Source organism: Chiroxiphia lanceolata, chromosome Z (assembly GCF_009829145.1).
Source record: "Chiroxiphia lanceolata isolate bChiLan1 chromosome Z, bChiLan1.pri, whole genome shotgun sequence".
Lineage (NCBI taxonomy): Eukaryota > Metazoa > Chordata > Aves > Passeriformes > Pipridae > Chiroxiphia > Chiroxiphia lanceolata.
The window spans coordinates 22768095-22789845 of record NC_045671.1 but is presented as its reverse complement, the minus strand read 5'-3'; the positions used below and the strand labels follow the sequence as shown (position 1 = coordinate 22789845).

At 39.4% G+C, this 21751-nt stretch overlaps 1 protein-coding gene across 10 annotated transcripts in view; it reads left to right on the top strand.

The window, feature by feature from the left end:
* Positions 1–21751, top strand: part of ARHGEF28 (Rho guanine nucleotide exchange factor 28) — a 109753-nt gene that overhangs the window by 54737 nt on the left and 33265 nt on the right. For all 10 annotated transcript variants that reach the window (XM_032676555.1, XM_032676554.1, XM_032676552.1 and 7 more), the window contains exons 2-17: positions 341–471; positions 2881–3158; positions 5642–5786; positions 7112–7223; positions 12060–12105; positions 12664–12787; positions 14183–14315; positions 14675–14730; positions 16176–16227; positions 16793–16937; positions 17038–17159; positions 18023–18163; positions 18616–18866; positions 19749–19871; positions 20253–20370; positions 21208–21462. In XM_032676555.1, coding sequence (XP_032532446.1) covers positions 421–471; positions 2881–3158; positions 5642–5786; positions 7112–7223; positions 12060–12105; positions 12664–12787; positions 14183–14315; positions 14675–14730; positions 16176–16227; positions 16793–16937; positions 17038–17159; positions 18023–18163; positions 18616–18866; positions 19749–19871; positions 20253–20370; positions 21208–21462 — 2152 coding nt within the window. In that variant the 5' untranslated portion in view covers positions 341–420. The remainder of the gene's footprint in view (positions 1–340; positions 472–2880; positions 3159–5641; positions 5787–7111; positions 7224–12059; positions 12106–12663; positions 12788–14182; positions 14316–14674; positions 14731–16175; positions 16228–16792; positions 16938–17037; positions 17160–18022; positions 18164–18615; positions 18867–19748; positions 19872–20252; positions 20371–21207; positions 21463–21751) is intronic.

The following is a 21751-nucleotide window of genomic DNA, read 5'->3' as shown; positions in this document are numbered from 1 at the left end:
TGTCTTCTTCTGCAGTCACAAATCTCTGCAAAGTTCTAGGTTAGGTGGAAAATAGAAGCTTTTGCTAACCAGGGTACAAGAACACTTGGTTTTATGTTATATGAATGATTCTCTGGTAACTTTTAGAGTCTTGTCAGCTATAGGCTTCTTGGAACATGTAGCAACTGTTAGGCAATTATGAAATGAGCAGGTCTTTGAGAGGTCCTACCAATATTACTCAAATTGTAATGCTAAGATTTGGTGCTTAATGTTTGACTTTGCCATTTTTATGACAGTATATATACATGAGAAAGAAATGGTTTGAGATGTAATACCATATTTTCCACATTTTTTTTTCCAGAGCACAGACACTCTACCCTTGATCTTCTTAGGAAATTGAAGTATCCCCCTACTTTCTTTGCTGCAACCAGACTTTCTGCCATGCTGAGTGGAAGTGATGAAGTATATGCAAACTGCATGGTAGTAGACCAAGTAAGCTTATATTTGAACTTTTGGCAAATTTTTCTTCATCCTCTGTTTATTTGCATAATAGTAGGATATTCTGGATGTGCCAGCAGTGGTGTGTTGTCAGTTAGTGAAGTTCTAAAATAAAACCAGTAATACATTACCCTTCTCAGCTGTATTTTGTAACCTATTTATAAGATCCCTTTTAACAATTTCAGTTGAAGACAGGAATTATTCTTCATTGCCTATAGGGAAAACCCTAAGGCAGCTCTTCCTGTCTCTTCTGTTTGTTGGTGAGCTAAACAGCGTGTGCTTCTTTCTAAGAAACATCAACAATATTACTTACTCGTGTGCACTTCGATTTCTGAATTCTGTGTACATTCATAATAGAGATGAATTTGACGTTGCTGGATAATTTCAGAAGTTAATTATAAGCTCAGAACAAACCTTATATGATCAGTAAAAATAAGATATTGCTGAAGAGATGAAGTTGATGTCCTGCAACTGTCATGGAAAAGTCAGGAGATTCTGATTTAGTATTCGTGTTTCTAATTTGTCACCAACACTGGAGATGACCCAAAGTGTCCAGAGCAAATTGTATTTGACATCACTGTGCTGCATCTGAAATCATTCTCCATGGTCACACAGATATCATAATTTGGGCAGGGAGAACTAGTCTAACTCCTGGTTGTGTCTAGCTAAACGGATGCAAGATTCTGGTGGCACATAGCTATTTTTCAGTGATGGTTTAAATGATTTATTTATTTGTAGCTTGCTGTGGGCTCTCCCTGGGCTGAAAGATGGAATATAAGAGTAAGAAATTACCAGATCATAATGTTAGAAGTCTGAGATTTTGCAAGTGTGATTTTTTTCTTTCTTTTTATTGTCTCCCCTCCCACTCCCATTCCCTCAAACACTTCACCCACTGCGTTCACCTGTAGATCCAGTTCGTTGTGACAGCTGAGATGGAAGTTTAAGTGAGAGGCCAAGTGTGTTCAAAATGCACTGAAAGTTATAGAGAAATGCATGTAATAATGACCAAGGATTGAGCAGCTGTCAGGGGGATTATAATGTACATTTGATTTTGAATAAGGAGGTTGGAAAGACAGAGCTACAGGACTGTGTCTCCATTATAGGTGCAGATGTTACCCAGGTGTATTGCTCAGGGATCCTTCAGCTTGGATTGCTAACCTTTGCTTAATATGTGGCCACATTAAACTTTGTTAGATTGCTGATTTGGGCCAAGTTCTCCCTTAAGCACTACTCGGCAGGAGCCAGAGTGGCTGCTGGAGAAGGTCCCTCTGGTGCTGGAGGGGAGCACTGCCCAGGCAGGAATAACTTTGCAAGGAGGAACAGCTGCGTAAGATCTGGGAAAAGCATTTTACCATTGTGCATCTCATCTGCACAGCACAACAGAAGTATTTCCAGATCTGCATGTGCCATATCTTTGAATGAAAATGTGCGCTGCTGTAAAAATGCCAGTAGGTCTTTCTGTCTTTTACTAAGAGAAACATAATTAAGATGGGGATGAAAGCACATCTCAAGAGAGATGGGAGAGGATGAAGTCAGCAATCTGAAAGACCAGGGCTTTGCAAATGCTTGCAATCCTGCCTTTATTCTTACTTTTATACAGGTGCTTTTCGGAGATTGAATGTTTTCACTGGCAGTGTGACTTCTCAGTATTATTTAGTATGGGTTTAGATGACAGTAGCCTCTACCTAAAAGACTAACAATGAAATGTGTTTTAGTATCTTCTACAGAGTCAACAGGAGAATTCAAAGAGTTGTTACCAGAGTCTAAATTCTAATCCCTGTACCTGAGAAAACAGAATTCCCAACTCCATTTTTGTCTTCGTGCAACAGGAGGGTTGCTTCATGCCCATAATTGCTTAATGGCAAAAAATAAGAGTCTTTTCCCTTCCTGCCCTGGAGAAACTCTGTTCCAGGTCATTTTTGTTTATCTCAAAGCTTAGGAAACTGGTGCTGAAAATTTAAAAGTGCTCAATTTGTAGGCTGATTTTTCCAAATTAATTTGCACAGTGTTTGAATTTTTGTCCATCTGTCTCCCACACTAATGTATTATGCATATTTTTTGCTTGACTCAAGGTTACTTTTAATAAAATCTCTAAGTATATGCATCAGCACATTTAGTAAAAGGTGTAGATATGAGGGAGAAATTCAGTAATAGTAATTCATAGCAATAGCATAGTAATAGCAAATAGTAATTCCTTGCTATTCCAATTAGGGAAAAAAGTAATGAAAGGTCTCGAATCTCTTAGCCATGTAACTTGCCTTCAATTCATGTTGTATAAAAAGTAATAGGGGAAAAACCCCACAAAACATATACCCATAAATAAAATGGCAGACTACTCTGGTTCTTGTTTCCTGACAGTACATCTTGTTATTGCCTCTTACCGGCATTCATTTTTACCTACAGACTGGAAATTTAAAGACTAACTATGTTCGTGGAGATGGTGTCAGCAGTGAAATGTGTCTGAATCCCACCAGCTCAGTCCCGATGGCTAAGAGCTCTTCATCTCCCTCCCTTGAAGAGAATGATCAATATATATATGTTCCAAATGAAGGAAGTCAAAGACCAGGATTAAGACATACCATTTCACCTTCTCATCTGTATGTAACAGATACGTATCTTCCATTCAATACCCATGGATTTATTAAGGATCGGGGCCAACTTCATGCTGACATGAAAAGAAGGTATGGAATTGACTTGATAATATGGCCAGAATAAGGAATATTTATAACACCTTTTATTTCAAAAGATGAAGCAGAATCTGGAGTAATAAATATTTTTACTGAGGTGAAATCACTGTTTTGTATCACTGATATTTATTGTCCTAATGATCTGTTTCATAAAATAGCTATGAAGACATTTTTAACAAATAAAACTGTCCACGCAAATGGATACTTTTATATCTTTTTCCCTTGTATGCACGTACTCTTTACAAAAAAACAGTCAACCCTGTCACTGCCATTGTGTCATTTTTGTCAGAAACCGGAATTTCACTATGGTTTTCCGTAGTAATATTTTCCATTAAGAAAATAGTCCCAAATCTGTGGAATTCTCTGAGAATCTTTCTGTTCTTTGCATTGGCCTGTGGGAGGACCAAGTTATTTCTGATTGCATATATATTTTTTATTTCAAAAGACACAGTGCAGAGTACAGCTGTTTCTGATAGGTTCAGATTGTTTTCTGCTCCATTGCTGGTACACAAGGATTGCTGGCAACAGAGCTGTTTGTCTAAGGAGCCTCTTCCAAATGGCTTTAGGTTATGGTGAGAACTTGGCTTCCAAAATTCAGGGAATTTTGAAGATGAAACTATTATTTTGGTTTTAACAATTGGGTTTTAACAATTAATTTAAAATTTAAACAATTTAAAAATTATTTTTCTTGATGAAAAGGCTTTATTGTTTCTCTGGATAGATAAGACACAAAATCAGTTCCTTCTTGTACAGGAGGAAATTTGAGTCTTGTTCCCAGCTTTCAAGAGTGTTAGGACTCGTTGGAGATAGTCTATGTAAAAACATATCAGATCTATGTAAAAACAATAAGGAAGCAGTAGTGTCAGCCAACTGTTAATTAAAATGGGCAATAAAATTTTCTCTACCTTCATTTTGAGTTTCTTATGCAACTATAAGGTCCCGCTAGGAGGAGTCTTCAACATAGATAACACAGTAAATGTCAGAAGAAGACTTTTTCTTTCCCAGTCTTCTTTTTCTTTTTTCTTTGCTAACTATAGGGATATCATGCAGATTACTCTTCCTCTAGTAATCTACATGATCTAAACTTCCTCTGCCTCTAGTCAGAAGTGTTTTTATCCTATTTTTAGGTACTCCCACCGTTTTAAAGACCTGGATCAGGTACCTGTATCAGAACTTTAGGAATGTATATGAATTTCCAGACACATGTAATTGGGCTTAATATGTCATTTGATATGTGAGTGATACAAATATTACACATAAAATAAGACTAACAGTGTGTAATTCTATTTTTAAACCAGCTTTTTATGTCAGAAAAATTCCCTGAGTGAGCTACCTCCAGTAAGTCAAGGATACTTGTCTGTTAGTGTAAGCATGTATTGCCTTTTCAATTTTAACTTGTGACAGTAACTGATAACGCATTTTAATAACTTGCTTCTGAGACATCACATGGGCTATTACTAGGCAACATTGTGAAATACTGTCTTTAGATTTGTAATAAGGAAGCAGTTTCAGACAGTATTGATAGATCTGTGCTTCAACAAAGTAGTGGTGTGTGAAGGAATTTTTATGCTATTATTCTTGGTAGGAACCCTGGCTATTTAGAAATACCACACATAATTTGAAGTTTTATGTTTGAAGGTTGGAATGTTATTACAAGCAGTCAACCATTCCTTCCAGTTACTCTGATCAAGAGACCATGAACTTGGTCTTGCAGGTAACAGGACCCATCCTGGGAAACCCTGGTACTGCTGAGAAACCTTAGGACACTCTTCTGCTCAGGAACTCTTGCCAATCAAGTAGTCTCTAGGTGTTTGTTGTATTGATTTAGCCAGAGTCTGTTTGTAGTCCTATATGTTTTTAAATTTATATCTTTTGAAATGAATCTTATAAACTGTCTTAGACCCTGCTTCATCTCTGTTGTTGTTTTTCTCTTTTGTTCTCCATTGTAAAGTCACAGATGTAGAAAAAAATATGTCTGTGAACAGCCACATCATATCCTTCAAATATACAAATGCACAAAATATCCATCTATACCCATGTATCTTAATACTGAAATCTGAGCTAGTTGTCTCAATTCTGCTGTTGTCTTAGTTCTTATTATCATCTATATAGAGGGGCAGGTGCATGCATGGAACAAAACATTATATTTTAAGGGAAATGCTGAACATGGGTCTAAAAATCATCCTTCAGAGATGTCTGGCTGTGATGGGAGTCTGCAAGATCGTCGGCGGTATTGGCATCTGCACTGCAGATCTACAAGGCTGAGTCAGAGGAGTCCTGTAGAGTGACTGAGTACCTTGTCCAGGTGATTGCAGACCTGAGAGAGGCCTCAGAGCACGACTTAACTGACATAATGATGGTGGTTTGGATTGTCATTGATGAGAGCATTCAGCAGTATCTTTGCTTTTTACATTAAGGTTGAGATAAATTGTTTATGAGGAATTCAGGGAAATTAAAGACTTTGTTGTCTGCTTCAGTTCAAGTCTCGATGACCTTGAAGTAAATGGTGGAAGTGGAGGTGCTTTGGACAGATCCCATGTTTATTACCCTCCCCTCGGCTCTTCAGAGGCCATGGCTTCTAGCAGAGATGGATTAGACTTATCTACCAGTCTGCAGCCCAAGGTATTTGATACTATGTTGGTTTGAATTGTTTTCCTTTTAAGTAAATCACTGAAACTATGTGAGAAATATCTGAATCTGAAGAGGAAAAATGAGTTCCCAGTTGGCACTGCTAGTGTCACCAGAGAACACTCATACAGGGTTGTGAAGCTGAAACTCCCTGATTATGGCTGGGCTGGATAGCAGCTATGGAAATGGTGCATGAGACGTTGCTTCGAGTTTAAAAAAACCTGTCATTTATTGGAAGTATTTCAAAGGAAATATCTCAGGTTCAGTGAATCAGCATTTCCTAACAAATATATTTAGTGAGGAAATTTTTAACCAGCTGTAGTTATGTGAAAGAGTAACAGCTTTGTAAAGTGTAGAACTGTCCTGCTGCCTGTTTTAAAACAATTTCTACACTCACAGAAATTCAGTTGGGTTTTATACATTGAGCAATGCAAATATCTCCTCTTTGTTACGGTTTTCTGAAGTATCCTGTCTACGTTACCTTTCGTTAGACCATGGTGCCATTTCTGAGATCTTCAGACACATACAGAGTTATTTTTAATTTGTAGAGATTCTTTATGGGTTTTTTAGACACGCTTGTTGCCACTGTAGAACTTTATCTGACCTTTAGCAAATGATTACATGAAGGAGAAAAAGAGTTCAGCATAAACACTGAATTCTGTCAGGGCTACTTTTAAAAACAGTAAGGTGAGCACTTTACAGGAGTTTTAGGAGTAGACTGTTGAAATGTAAATGGTACATCAAAAATTATGGGATTTTCTTTCAAGCCTTACTGTTGATGTATTTGGGGATTGGAAAATGTTTTCATACACAGTAGTAATAAAAGAAGCCAAACAAACAACACAGAGGAAAGGGAAAGAGGTCAACTCCTTTCTTTGGAAGCTCTGACATTAGTAATTATCAAGGCATGGCCTTAGTCTCCATGAAGTGTGTTTGAGGTATTAAAGTACTAAGATTAATGCCTCCATTGGTAAAAGAAGATAGTTTCATCATCAGATATAATGGCCAACAACACTCTTTGGATGTGGCCTGTCACCAAACTGGAGAAAAATGTAAGCTTTCTCTTAGTCTAACTTGCACCCACAAATCATTTCCTCTAACATACGAAAATTTATTGTGATGGAAATATGACAGATTTCCTAAGAATTCACATGAAGTCATCAAAAATTTTACTTCAACTCAAAGATTTAATGAAACCAGAAAAGTGTATGTGTCTGATCAGCTGCCTTTCTCTCAGAAATTTTGTTGCTGATTTTTTTGTTTCTGTTGCTGATGCATTTAAAAATGACAAAGTTTTAATTTGTTACAATTTCTTGTAGGAATGCACAGTGTTTGGGATTCGGTCACGCTCCTATTCCTGCTCCTCACCCAAAGGTTTGGTAGGAAGACCTCGCATTCCTTGGGACTTTGCAGTTCAGGATTCAAATCAAGGTCAGGTCTCTGGCTTTGCACAGCCTCATCCCATACCTGCCTGCTTCAGTCCCAGTGCTGATGGCTTTACTCAGACCTGTCCTGTACCCAGCTCACCAGTGTGTGGGTCTTGTAGCCTTTAGGTAGCCCTGCTGTTGTCCCTCACTCTTTTCCTGTCTACAACCCTGTCATGCCCTCCCCTGATACATCTGCTGATCCTTGGGAGGGCACACAAACTGGGAGAGCAATAATCACAAAAAATAGTGCAGGCAAGAGCAGTAATCTTCTCTTTGGAAGATTCTCACCCCAGCCTCCTGCTGAGTGCCTGACAAAGACTAGGAGGAAACTCAGGATGACACAGAAGAGATGTCAAAGAGGGCAGGCGAATCTAGCTTCCCAAAGACCCTAGGGAATCTCTGAAACACAGATGGGTGGTGGTCATCTCTACAGGCTGGGAAGCAAAATCCACCGTCTTCATCAAGTGGAGTCAGAGATGTCTCTGCAAGAAGCTTGTAATTTTTCACAAGTTGTTTCTGACATACATTATTTATAGACACAGTTTCATATTTAGAAGACAACCCACACTTTTTACAATGAGTGTATGTTTTATGGGTTATGTTTGAAAACCATGTGAAGTGTGAAATACATACACTGTGCTTTTCATACAACTCACATCAGTTAAAAACCACCTGCATTTCAAGAGGCTTGTCCTGTCAGTTGTTATACTTCCAGCTTGTCTCTCACTCCAGTATACCTTTAGTGGTCCAGTAGTCCAGAGCAGGAGGTAGGACATGTGAGTTACAGTGAACCAGATGGAATGGACACCAGAGAGATTGTGAATGCCCCATCACTGGAAGTGTTCAAATCCAGGTTGAATGGATCTTTGGGCAACCTGGTCTAGTAGGTGGCAAGCCTGCCTATGGCAAGGGTCTTGGAACTAGGTCATAGAATCATAGAATTATTAAAATTGGAAAAGACCTCCAAGATCATTGATTCCAACCTTTCACTGAACACCATCATGTCAACTAAACCATAACATTAAGTGCCACATCTAGTTGTTTATTGAACACTTCCAGAGACGGTGACTCCACCACCTCCCTGGGCAGCCGATTCCAATGTTTGTCTACACTTTCAGTGAAGAAATTCTTCCTGAGGTCCAACCTGAACCTCTGTGGCACAGCTTGAGGCCATTTTATCTTGTCCTCTTGGCCATTTTGTCTTGTCTCCAGTTGTTTGGGAGAAGAGGCTGACCCCCACTTGTCTACAGCCTCCATTCAGGTAGTTGTAGAGAGTGATAAGGTCTCCTTTGAGCCTCCTTTTCTCCGGATTAAACAACCCCAGCTCCATCAGCTGCTCCTTATATGACTTACTCTCTAGACCCTTTACCAGATTCATTACCCTTCTCTTGACGTGCTTCATCAACTCCAATGTTCTTCTTGTAGTGAGGGACCCAAAACCAAACACAAGATTTGAGGTGTGCCTCACCAGTGCCGAATACAGAGGAACAGTCAGTGCCCTGGTCCTGCTGGCCACGCTATTGCTGATACAGGCCAGTATGTCACTGGCCGCCTTGGGCACCTGAGCACACTGCTGGATCATGTTCAGCTGCTGTTGACCAGCACCCTCTGGTCCTTTTCAGCTACTCCTTCCCCAGCCTGTAGTGCTGCCTGGGGTTGTTGAGACCCAAGTGCAGGACCCGGAACTTTGTCTTATTGAATCTCATACTGCTGGCCTTGGCCCATTGATTCAGCCTGTCCAAATCCCCCTGCAGAGCCTTCCCACCCTCCAGCAGATCAACACTCTCATCCAACTTGGTGTTGTCTGTGAACTTACTGAAGGTGCACTCAATTCCCTCATCCAGATTGTCCATAAAGTATTAACCAGCATTGGTGCTGCTACTGAGCCCTGGGGAACACCACTGGTAACCAGACACCAGCTGGGTGTAACTCCATTTACCACCACTCTCTGCATCCAGCCAGTTTTTAACCCTGTGAACAGCTGTCCATACCGTGGGATGTCAGCTTCTCCAGGAGAATGCTGTGGGAGATAGTATCACAGGCATTGCTGTAAGTCCAGGTAGACAATGACAACATCCACTAATCCATTAGGTGAGTCACCTGGTCATAAAAGGAGATAGGCTTGGTCAAGTAGGACCTGCCTTTCCTAAACCCATGCTGACTGGACATGATGCCCTGGTTGTCCTGCACATGCCAGGTGGTCAGATTCAAGGTAATCTGTTCCATACCCTTCCCTGGCACCAAGGTCAGGCTGGCAGACCTGTAGTTCTCTGGATCCTCCTTGACTCTTCTTGTAGATGAGCACCACGTTTGCCAACCTCCAGTCATCCGGGACCTCCCCGGTTAACCCAGACTGATGGTAAAGGATGGAGGATGACTTGGCAAGCAATTCTACCAGCTGTCTCTGTACTCTAAATGATATTTAGGGTCCCTTCGGACACCAAACATAAACTTTCTATGATTCTAGGACACTGAACGTGAAAACATGCAATATTGTGGAAATATTATCATTAACTTTGAAATCATTTAACTTCAAAAGCTGTTGTCAAGGTGAGACATACAGTGACTGCAAACCTCTTTTTTCCTTAAGAAACCATGTTGAACTGTGCAGCAAATAACTTCTTTGCTGTTGCTCAAATTCACTGTAAGATTTCATGTCGGTTTGTAAGGAGGAGTATGTGCTCAGCATGTTGTATTTTTCCCTATCACCTAAAGTATATGTTCTATCTCATATTGGCCTTTTTAGCCACCAATGCGCTTGCAACAAATGTGGGTAGAGCCCTTCCCAAATCTTCGTTCGCGAAGCCCAGCCATGAATGAAAAAAAGTATATGTAAACATTTGTATTCAGCAGATCAGGGGAGAAGTCTCAAGCAAAACAAAGCAGAAGAAAAAATAGGAGGCATGTCACAGAATTAGAAGATGACAGATCTGCAAAGCCCTGTGGCATGTGCTTAAAACAGAATTCCTTTGATCCCGCAGCTAAAGGTGTCACAACCCGTTAAGCTTCACCCAGACACCATTATCTGCCCTGACCTGATCTGTGCTTGGACCTGTTTCCTTTTCATCCTTTCTCCCCTTCCTCCTGGGACAATCAGTGCTGGACCTTTACATATCTTGTGGAGAAGGTGGAAACACTTTCTCGTCCATATTTTGGAACCAGGCTGTTCTGCACTACGGATGTGGTGTGATGCTGGGAGGGAGGGTAGTGGTCTGCTGAGGTTCCTGCTGGCACTTCCCTGCTACCAGCACGTCCTGCCTTGTCCAGCATTCTGCAAAGATGGGAGTACTGAAGTGTTTGGCAACTGGCAGTGATGATCAGTGTCTGAGGCAGGCATAACTGTATTCACTTCAAACACTTGTATCTGCATATGAGTCTAGCCCAGAAGCTTGGTCCAAGAAGCTAGGTCAAATAATTCATTCTGATTTCTGTGGGTTGTAGTGGGATTGTGTCTAGGTCTGTGTAGGAGACTGAACACCGAAAACCTGCCCCTTCCCTTCTGCCAGCTGCCAGCACTTTTGACATCTTGCTCAGGGCTTAGCTATGCAGGAGGGAGGCTCTGCTGACCTTGTACCTTGTGATGAAACGTAAGCCAAAGCAGATGGATGCAGGATGGCAACAGGACGGTGTTTTTCACATGAAGTATGAGAAAAAAGTGGGTAAGGACCATCCATTTCTGATGGAAAACTTTCCAGTATGCTCAGGTCTAAAACAACTACCTGCTTTTCTTTGAGAGGGTATTACCAGGTTGTAACGGTAAAGGATTTGTCCCTTCTCTGTAGATGGTGGGCTCAAGAACAGCGGTCCATCCCTTCTTCAGGCTCTTACACTCTCTAAGTCAGTGTCTCAGCTCCACCCTTCTAGTAAGAACATCAGTGCCAACGCCCCAGTGCTGTTTTGCACAAGACTGTCTTCATGTCCCATGGATGCTTGGTGTTGGTTTCTTATGAAAGCATCCTGTAGCGCAGGTTATGCATGATAATGAACTGAAATGCCCTTTTATTCTTGCTGCTTATTTGGTAAATATTCTATTTACTAACCTGAAGTCTACATCCACCTGAAGAGATGCTGATTTCAGTGAAGAGTGTTTAAGTTTGTATCTAAAGAAAGATAGTCTGATTCTTTGATTTAGGCAAGTGTTTGAGAATCTTTCTGAACCATATCTGTGATAGCTTTGCTAAAACTGTCTGCAAAATGGAGTGGCTTCTAATTTGAAAATAGTCTCTATAGTTTTGGGCTTATTTTCTTCCAAAACAACTCAACTGAATATCTTATCTTTTTTTTTTTTTTCATTTTAGAGAGTTTGTGAAGAGTATCTCCTTGAGTCCTCTGTTTCTAGGATCATAGAAATAGAGGATACGAACACATTAAACATCCTTTCCAGTACATAGGGTAGTAGTATTCCTCTTTGCATAGAGGGATTTGAATTTTTTTAATACTGTAGATGAAGCTGCATAAGACAGGTAATTACGAATGTTAGAAGAATGTCATTAAGATATTTTACAACAAATTATGACAAAAAGCAAAATGAAGCATCAATCGTTCAAGTCTGTGTTGTTTAGAAAAAAAAAAGTGTTTTGTTATTCTTAAAAACAGACTGTTTGCAGAGACTGGCATTCACTGATACCCATCTCAGTTCTGGCGGATTCTGTCAACTAAAAGCTTGTGGTATTAACCTAGGAAAAGCTGCTTCTCGTGTGTGTATGTTTTTGCTTTCCTAATTTTCAAATGACATTGCAACCCTTTAATGGCGAGCTTATGGCTTGATGGAGGTTGTGAGTTTCAAATAAACTCGATGACCTTGCAGTCTGAGTGCCTGATGGCTGTTTTTGTCTTGCAGAGCGAGCATACAGTCTGCCCGAGCAGTCCCGAGAGAAAAAGTACGGGTATGTGTCGTGGAGGTGCGGGGAACAAGGTGCTGCGCAAGACTGCCATCTAGGGAGCCGTGCGGGGAAGAGGCGTTGGCACCCCTTCTAGCCAAGATGTGAGCAGTGATTTAAAGGAGCCCTCCCTGTCAAGGGCATCTGCGGGCACGTGCCTAAACCCTGTGCCAAGCTCAACCTGGCTCTCACCGCACACATCCTGTAGCAGGGATTTGCTGTGCACCACTGTGGAATGTGCTAAGTAGGGATGGGCTCCTGTCCACTGTGCGGCTCCTGTCCACTGTAGGAGCATCCAAACCACTGCAGGAAGAGCAACGGAGCTTTTGATACCAACTATAATCTAGGCAAGCTTGTTACACCTCGCACAAGCAGAGTGCTCCATGGGCAAGAGTTCCTCCTTTTTAGAGAGGGATTGCAATTTTTTTCATAATGTCTGCTGTACCCACAACAAAACATGTAATTATAAATGTTAGGTGGCACAAGCACCATCCAGATTCTGCTGTGTGTTAATAAAGGGGCTGTTCCCTCTGGAATGAGTTTTTTTACTGGTCTCTGTTTTAGGATTCAGGAGGAGGAATGGAATAAATATATTGTACCCTCAAAAAATGAATCTGAAAGATGTAAAGTGAGTCGGACTTTCAGTTTTCTGATGAACAGAATGACCAGCACACGAAATAAATACAAGGTAACTTGGGATTTATGTTTATACTATTATGTATAATTATGTCACTGTAATTAAATTAATTATAGATGGGAATCTAAATTTTCATGTAAAGCTAATTTGTTTATTACAAAACCACAAGAGTAATAGGAAGAATCTTTTACCTTTATTTTTAAAATTTAAAACATATGCAGGATACCCTGAAATGGCCTTCATATTAAAAACCAGCTTTCCTTTTAAACAATAGCCTTAGCTGAACAATATGAAGTATTTCCCCTGCCATTTTTTTATGTTACTAGTAATTTCATTTGATGATTTAGCAGAAGTTTAATTCTATGAATTGCATTTAAGAAATAATTTTCTTTGTTAAATAAAATTAAGAGATATGGGCCTGTTCTTGGAATTGCTCACAATAGGTAATTAAGTCTTTAACTTCTATGTTAGTACGCAATTTGTTGAATTTGATTTCCTTGAAGTTAATGGGACTTCTTGCATGAGTAAGCACTGCTTAGCATTAACAAGTTGGAGATTTGAGGTCTGCACAGCCGAACTTATATAGTATGGAAGGTACATTAGAACATCTGTAATTTGATTTTGAGATGTCTTAGATTAATGGCATCACTTAGCAGCTTGAGAGATGGATTTCACCTACAGGCTTTTTCCAGTTGGCCTTTTGGCAGTTTTGCAGGCTCCCTATTATGCCCTCCTGTGCCCCAGGATATCCTAATGTTGCATGGATGTGAAGATGGTTGTGTGAGGTGATATCTTCAAGAACGTGAGCACTGGCCATGAGCATGGATTTCTGGTCCCGCAGCCATACACTGGCCTGTGTCTGTGTGTTCTCCTAAAGAATAACTGTCAGTAACTACAAGTAGTCTATATGTATACTTATGCTAAAGAGAGTACTGTAAAAATAGGCAGAATTTATCAACTTCTTTACTGCTCATTAAAATTAGATTGTTTCTAATGTCTTCTAAGATCTAAAGACAACTTGTATAAATTTGCATAACTGCAGCTTTAACTACAGAGGCATGAGCTGTATATAGTAGGGGATGTAGGCACTGATATTTGTTTGTGTGTGCAGTGAGTCAATAACACTGCGTTTAAATTTTATTTTCTGGCCCTCTCCTTTTTTTAGGTATTTAAATGTGTTTATGCCAGTCTTCCTTGATAATGCTTCCTGGCTTAGCTGCCAGTGAAAGCAATGCCTATATCATTTTAGGACTTCAGCAATGTTGGGTGTAATAGTACAGTATGCTGTTGCAGGTCTTCCAGAACAGGGAATAAATGTTTTAGAATAATTTGCTCTTAAAAGGGAGCATTTTACTGGTTTGAAGATTGAATCACTTTATCTTATTTTTGAGTATCTTTCTTCATTTATTTATTTTTTTTTTCCTGCTTCTGCTGTTGGGGATGAAGACAAAAAATAAAGATATCAAAGATAAAGAGAAACTTAACAGACACAATTTTACAAATGGAACCTTACCAGGAGTTATACCATGTATGGTCTGTGAAAAGGCCCTCCTAGGAAAGGAGTCACTGCAGTGTTCTTGTAAGTAGCTGCTGGCTTTTGTATGTGAATTTACAGTGTTCTGACTGCTGTTTTCAGATCCTGGTTCAGTGTGTTGTTTGAAAAAGAAACCTTGTCTATATTTGGATGTACCCACTTTATGAGCTGAGGTTGACAAGGGAGAGGGAGAAAGGACAGCAGGTGGCAGATTCAGTCCGTGTTCTAGCTCTAGCTCATTAGGCAGAAACCTCTTCCTAGCCAGTGTCTGCACATCAAAGTATCCTCCTGACTACTTTAGTAACTGAATCTGGAGAAGGGAAAAACTGAAGCCTCAGGATACATTTTCTGCAAACTGGGGGCCTTATTTGTTGCCAAGCTTTGAAATGTCCCTTCTCTTTCAGATTGCAACGTCATTGTACATAAAAGCTGCAAGGAGCATGCTCCTGTGTGCACCAAGGTAACCTCCTATCTGATCTTACTGGAGTACACCTGCTTTCCAAGGGGTCTGAAAACATCATGAATGGAAAAAGAAAATACAGACAGCCTGCCCAGACTCAGTATGCAAAGGGCTGCAAGGGTGTCAAAATGTCTAATGTGAGCAAACACTGTACTTAAAGAACAAGTTTTAGTAGGGCATCAAGAATGAATTTGAAGTGGTATTTATATTTTTGAAGAGTTGCAAGCTCAAATTGTGAAATGGTGTGCCTGAAGGGTTATGAAAGGGATTGAAAAGAAAAGGTCAAAACCATAGAGAGATCCTTGTGTAGAAGGGGGGGTCCCATATGTTTGGAATAGTGGAAAGCACAGGTGACAGGGGCCCTGGGAGATGACCTGATCCATCTCCTCAACCTTGAGCAGTCTCACTTCTAGGTAGCAATGTAGGCAGATGTTTGTTTGACCCATTCTGGAAAATCTCTGGAGAAGGTGATTCCAAAGCTGCCTGCCTAGACAGTCATTCCCAGTGTTCAGCTGCCACTACAGACAGGGTAAAATCAGCACTAGGTCGGATGGATACTGCCTTAACTGTTAAGTAGAAATGCGTACATGGTGAGATTATCATGACAAAGACATAATTTTAAAAAACAGATGTGTAAGGCTTCTGCTGTCTTGAAATAAAATGGGACTTGCAGAGAAATATGCCACAGTGACACGAGTCATTTTTCAAATTAGTGGAGTGAGACTTTCTGATGTAGCAAGGTTTTGCATCATGGTGGCTTGCAAGGAGAGCATGTTTCCATACAGATTATTCAAGACAAACAAAGCCATAAAATGTCCATAAATCAAGTGGTTTTAATTTTGGTTATAATTGTCATGTCATAGCCTTGCACAAATTTCTGGGCAACTTTAAGGCATTAAGACAGCTGAACTGACAGCTTTTGTTACTGGGGCTGGTGGGTTATTTACCAAGAATCTCAACAAGAATGAGATGCAGAAAATGTTCACTGACCCACTTGAAATGAAGTACATGCCTAAGCACAGCAGAATTTTTCTACAGATTTTGCAAAAGTCCACTTTGAAAGGGAGATCAATTCTGCCTTTGGTACCCAGGCTTCCTTAGATACTGTCCTGTCACAAATGCTTTGAGCTTATTTGAATATAAAGCCCTGAATGTGCACTTTTCTTGCAGCCTTCACAAGCAATACTCACATAGAGGAAGTAGAAAGTTGTAACTCAGTGACTCTGCTTAGAATAAAGTTTTGTATTGTAGTAGAAATAGTATTCTACTTCGAATATTGTTATCTACTAATAACTAATAAAATTAGTTATTGGAAGAAATCAGGACCATAATTTAGGACTACTTTTTTATAGCCCTTGGTGTGACGGTATATGGAAGAGAGTTACTGACTTGACTGTTAAATGTGTTATCAGCTATACAATTTAAAAAAATTCTCCTTCTTTCAGAAATCCCAGGAGAGGTACCGTAATAAAAACAAGCCCCAAGCTGGTGTAACAAGTAAGTTAGGTGTAAATCTAACCCGTCTAAGTTAAACCTTGGTTAAAAATCATGAGACTGACAGCATGGACTTTGCTGCATCATTTGTGTTTTTATTTTTCATGTCAATATCTATAAGAAACCATTTGTGTCTCTAATATGAACAGAATTTTTGAAGAGATTACTGTTGAATTAACTCATCTGCTACTAAAACAAGTGGAAATTTACCACATTTTCAGTCAGAACAAGAATAAATGTAGTCGGTTCTGTCCAAGTACGTAATTTACTTTGTGCACAAATATTTATGCACCTGTGTTCAGATTGCAATGTTAGAGCATGTATGATTTGAGATTATTTTCTTATTAAATAATATCCATGATGGAGCTATTGCACTTTGCCTACAGGCTTATTGCTGTATTCCATGAGAGAGCATCGTGGTCTTGTACCTCAGCAAGCAGACATTCTTGATATCTGGTGTAGGTCAATATGAACACCAGATAACATTTTCCTGTATGAGTTTAAGTGTACTGTTGATGACATACTCTTGGTTGTTTGTCAAAATGTTGTGTTGTGCTTTGCCTCACAGATTCCTTGCCTGGAGACATGCCACAGATGGTGCTCTCCTCAGTGGATCCTTTTTCCTCTGTGCCTATTGGACTCTCTTATGGAAAGAGGGAAGTCTCACAACAGTCCTACTTGTCTAAAAGTGTCCCCAGTGCCAGTTTTGAAAGGTAGAGGGGCAGCTGCTAAGAGACTATGCTAAATACATTATTCAGCATTTCTGTGAAAATTGAAACCACAAAAATATGTGATTTGTTTTTTCTGCTGTAGAAGACCTACACAATTTTCTGAACAAGACTCTGAGACTAGCCCTTGGAGGTACAAGTCACAGTCTGAAGAGATGTTACAAGCATTAGGGACCTTTTCTTCAATGGATGCTTTTATGGTGGAAGGTGAGAAGAATTGCACAGATATTATATCTTGTAGCCTGTATTGGACAGTGCAAAATAGAAACCCCCTTACCTGATACAGGAAGACACTTCATCTCCTAAAAGAAGGGTGCTTATTTTTGATAATTACAATGGCACTCCTCATTAAAACGATGAAATAGACATATTAGTCCTAAAATAGAACTTTTCTTCCTTATAACTATTTTATAACTTTTAGAATATTTTAGTATGTTGTTCCCATTTTAAAATAACTGGAATAAATGTATTTGCCATTCCTGCAGAACCAGAACAGCAATATGCTTTACTTCTGCACCCATCCAACCACCTCTTTTGACAGCGTCCATTGCAAAATGTAGACCTACAATACTTGCATTTCCTCAGTAGCCCCAAAGTCTTTCATCCTACTGGTTAATTTCCTCCTACAATAGTTACATAGCCTTGCAAAGTGAATAGAAATAGACTTTTTCTGTAGCTAGGTGTGAGACTGAATTTCAAAGCTGAAGGGAATTCAATCACATAGAATGGTGTAGAATCACTCACTGGTCATCTGCTGCTGGAAATGTTGGATTTTATTTTGAAAATTTTCTTCAAGCAAAGAATTATAAAAAGGATTTCATCTGAGAAAAGAAGAGTAAGGTGTTTTTATTCTCTTTACTTCCTGTCGCAAAAGCAGTTCAACACTTTGTTAATGATATTAACATCTGGTAAACTTCTTTGTTGTAAACCCAGTGCCAGTGTTTGCAGAAGCCTTATCTATAGTTCAACCCTGTGATGTGTTCCTCTTACTATATGAATAGATCTGCCTGAATAGGACTTCCTATACTCTTCATATGCATGGTGTTAAAGAAATATGAATTTTGTCATAGATGATGTGGATTTGTCTCAGTGGACTGATCTCCGCACAGATGCAGAAGAGTTTGAGGCAGAGTCCTGGAGTCTTGTTGTGGACCCAATATTCTGTAGCAAGCAAGAAAAAGATGTCATCAAGCGTCAGGATGTCATATTTGGTCAGTATTTCAAAACTTTGTGTAGGTTTAAAGCAATTTGTTGAATCAAATAGAGAGGGAACCTACATGGTTTATGTCCAGAACAATGAATTAAGCTCAAAACAGTAAGAAGATTCAAAGAAAATTTTTGCCATAAAATTTACGATGTGTCTTAGAACTAAAGAAATGGGTAGTAGTGACTACCTAATCTGTTTACAGAGTGCTTGGAGTTGAAAGGTACATCATCCAATCCCCAGCTCAAGGAGTTGCAACCCCAGCTTCAGTGGGATGCAGTTGAGAGAACTGGGCCAGAGCCAGACAAATTAAGTCTTCCTCCTGACATAATCTGTTCTATTCTAAGATCACACAGGAAAAGGGATTATAATTGTATATTTGAATGTTACTAAAGTCTTAGAAGGTGTGCAACATATTCAGGTGATTACAACATTATTTTGTTTTCTTTTATACTGCAGAGCTGATGCAAACAGAAGTACATCACATCCATACTCTCTTCATTATGTCTGAAATATTCAGGAAAGGGATGAAGGAAGAACTGCAGCTCGATCACAGTACAGTGAACAGAATATTCCCCTGCTTAGATGAGCTACTGGAGATGCACAGGCAATTCTTCTGCAGAATGAAGGACAGGCGGCAGGGATCATGTGAGGCAGGGAATGAACGTAATTTTGTCATCAGCAGAATTGGAGACATCCTTGTGCAGCAGGTAGACACATCAACTCTGTTAATCCTTTAAATGCTCAAGGTTCCCAATTTAAACAATTTTTCAATTCTAAATATCTGTGGGCAAGAAGACAGCCATAGTTGCCTCATAAAATTCAAAAACTGTCCCGTCCAGATTATTCAGGGTGAAACAGCAAAAAATCATTCTGTCAGGTGACTGTGACGAACGTGGGATGAACTTCTACCTATGCGGTATGAGTGACAAGGAAAATGATGAACTTAGTCCTGTTTGTGGTAGAAGGCTGCTGTCATACCAGGGACTGCAAAAAATGGATTCGTTTTTCAATGGATTCACTTTTCTTAACATCTGAGTAGAGGTGTGAAAAACTGACTGATGACGGAAAAGAAACTACCTATTCATTTCTTGTAGTGATCTCAGGATACTGCTCACTAGACAAGGGGTGGTCACAGTGTGTTTGTTGTGGCTGAAGAATGGCTAACTAATGGCTTGCCATTCATGCTTCAGTTCCTTGCAATAGGGAGAATATGGCTTCTCACCTTCAGTCAGTCAGTTTTCTCTCCACTGAAATAAAGAACTGAGCTGTTATCTTGTCTAGAAGCAGTGTGGAGACCAGACAAAAGCAAATAAACCTCAGAGAAGTTATGTTTGCAAAGAGGTGAAGGAAATGCTCTTATAAGAACTGTTCTAGCTGTTATTGGCAAGACTGTAGTGAGGTCGCTTGTGCTTTCTCCAGCTTATATTCCCCTTGCTCCTAGAAACAGCTAGGCCATTTTCATTCTGTAGTGACAAAGAACTTGAGAAACAAGTAGCATAAAATTCCTTATTCATACAAAATACATTAATTTAAGGTATACAGTTTCCTGTCTGAGTCAATGTTGAGCACAATTCACTTAATTTCTTCAGTTTTCAGAGGAAAATGCAACTAAAATGGAGAAAATATATGGAGAGTTTTGCAGCCATCAGAAAGAAGCTGTTAATCTCTTCAAGGAGTTGCAACAAAACAAGAAGTTCCAGAATTTTATCAAAGTAAGTTAATGTGGAATCATGATCACTGTTGACAGAATGCCCAGGAGAAAGATACATAGGTTTTACTCGGATAGAATTATATTCCATAACTCAGTTTTAGTAGCTAATCAAAATGGCAAAGGTTTTTCCTCATCAACTAGTGAGCTGATAAATCACATTTTTCTTTCAAATTTTAGAGTGCTCTGTCATCCAGCGTGTATTACACGCATTCCTATTATAGCACACCTCATCCCTCAGCGCAGCAACTGTTCCTTGGGGATGGTTCAGGTTACCCAGCATTTGTTTTAACTTACTCTTATGCTTTTAGATCATGTCTCTTATCAGTCAGTTGGTGGTTTCATATGCGTTTACTACTTAGGGTATATATTTGTATCTGTGCAGCTGAGAAATAGTAACCTGTTGGCACGACGCCGAGGAATCCCCGAGTGCATTTTGCTCGTCACCCAGCGAATCACCAAATACCCTGTTCTGGTTGAAAGGATATTGCAATACTCAAAAGGTGAATAAAAGCTAAAATGTTGCTTCATGTCTGAAATCCTAGTGCATTTCTAATTTAAGGAATTTGTACAGCTACAATATAACAAAAGATTATAATCACTGCTCTGTAAAGATACAACCAGAGCAATGTAAATACCTACTGTTCAGTGTGTATGTAGGCTTTGTCAAGGCTGATCTGTGAAGATTTCTGATATCCCAGTCAGGTAGAAGTCCAGAAGAGCATCCTTGTTTTAGGAAAAGACCTTGACTGCAGGATGAGAACTAGTTCAGACACACATCTGCACTTTTGGAATTAATTCTGGAGGAGTCTCTTGTAAGTAGGGCTAGGCAAACTTTTTGTACATCACTTTCTGTTTTGAGAGCAGAGCTTGAACAACCTCTGGAATTTTGTAGAACAGTTTACAAATACCAAAAACTTACCCCCTAAATGAGCATTGTAGAAATTTGTATGTCTGAATGCAAACCCTCAGTATTTGCAATCCTGTTTCAAGGGTACTTTTCACTTAGCCATAAGAGTAATATACTGTATGATTTACTTAGCAAGTAATTTTTTTTGAATGCTTACACCTCATAAATATGGCGGAAATTATTCAATGAATTGTTTTGGCTGATGAATAAATCTTGGATACGTGTGATCTTTTAATAGGCAAATCGAACAAAGGTATATGCCTCTAATATTTCTAGTAAGTTGGTTGACAGGTTCAGCTTAAAATAACATGTTTACCAATATTTATCAGTTTAAGCTTTTGCATCATGTGGATTTTTCCCAGAAAGTAAGGAATTACCTCTTTTCTTGAACATGCTGACTACTGTCATGTTAATTTTTTGTTTCATACAGAAGGAACAGAGGAACATAAAGACCTGTGCAAAGCTCTTTGTCTAATTAAGGATGTGATTGCAGCAGTAGATTTGAAAGTGAATGAGTATGAGAAAAAGCAAAAGTTGTTGGAAATTCTCTGCAGAACTGAAAACAAAACATACACAAAGCTGAAAAATGGCCATATCTTTAGGAAGCAAGACTTGATGAGGAAAGAGAGGATACTTCTTCATGAAGGTTTAGTGTACTGGAAGACAGCGACTGGTCGTTTCAAAGGTATTTCATCGGAGCAGTAAGGTCCTTTAACTCTTCATCTGCAAATAGTGTATGAAGACTGTTTTAAGAATGAAAATACTTTATTACACTGTATTGCGAATAAGAATGTCTGAGGTAATGGTATTGCAAATGTGCCACTAATTGCTAGAAGCTTAGTTCCAGAAGCTGCTGTGGTTTGTGGGTAATCTGCATAAGAAGACAAGTTCACATACAAAGCCATCTACTGCATTTCTTCTTCCAGTGCCCTCCTTTCAGTGTTTTTGTTTCTCAGTTTCATCTCATAACATAG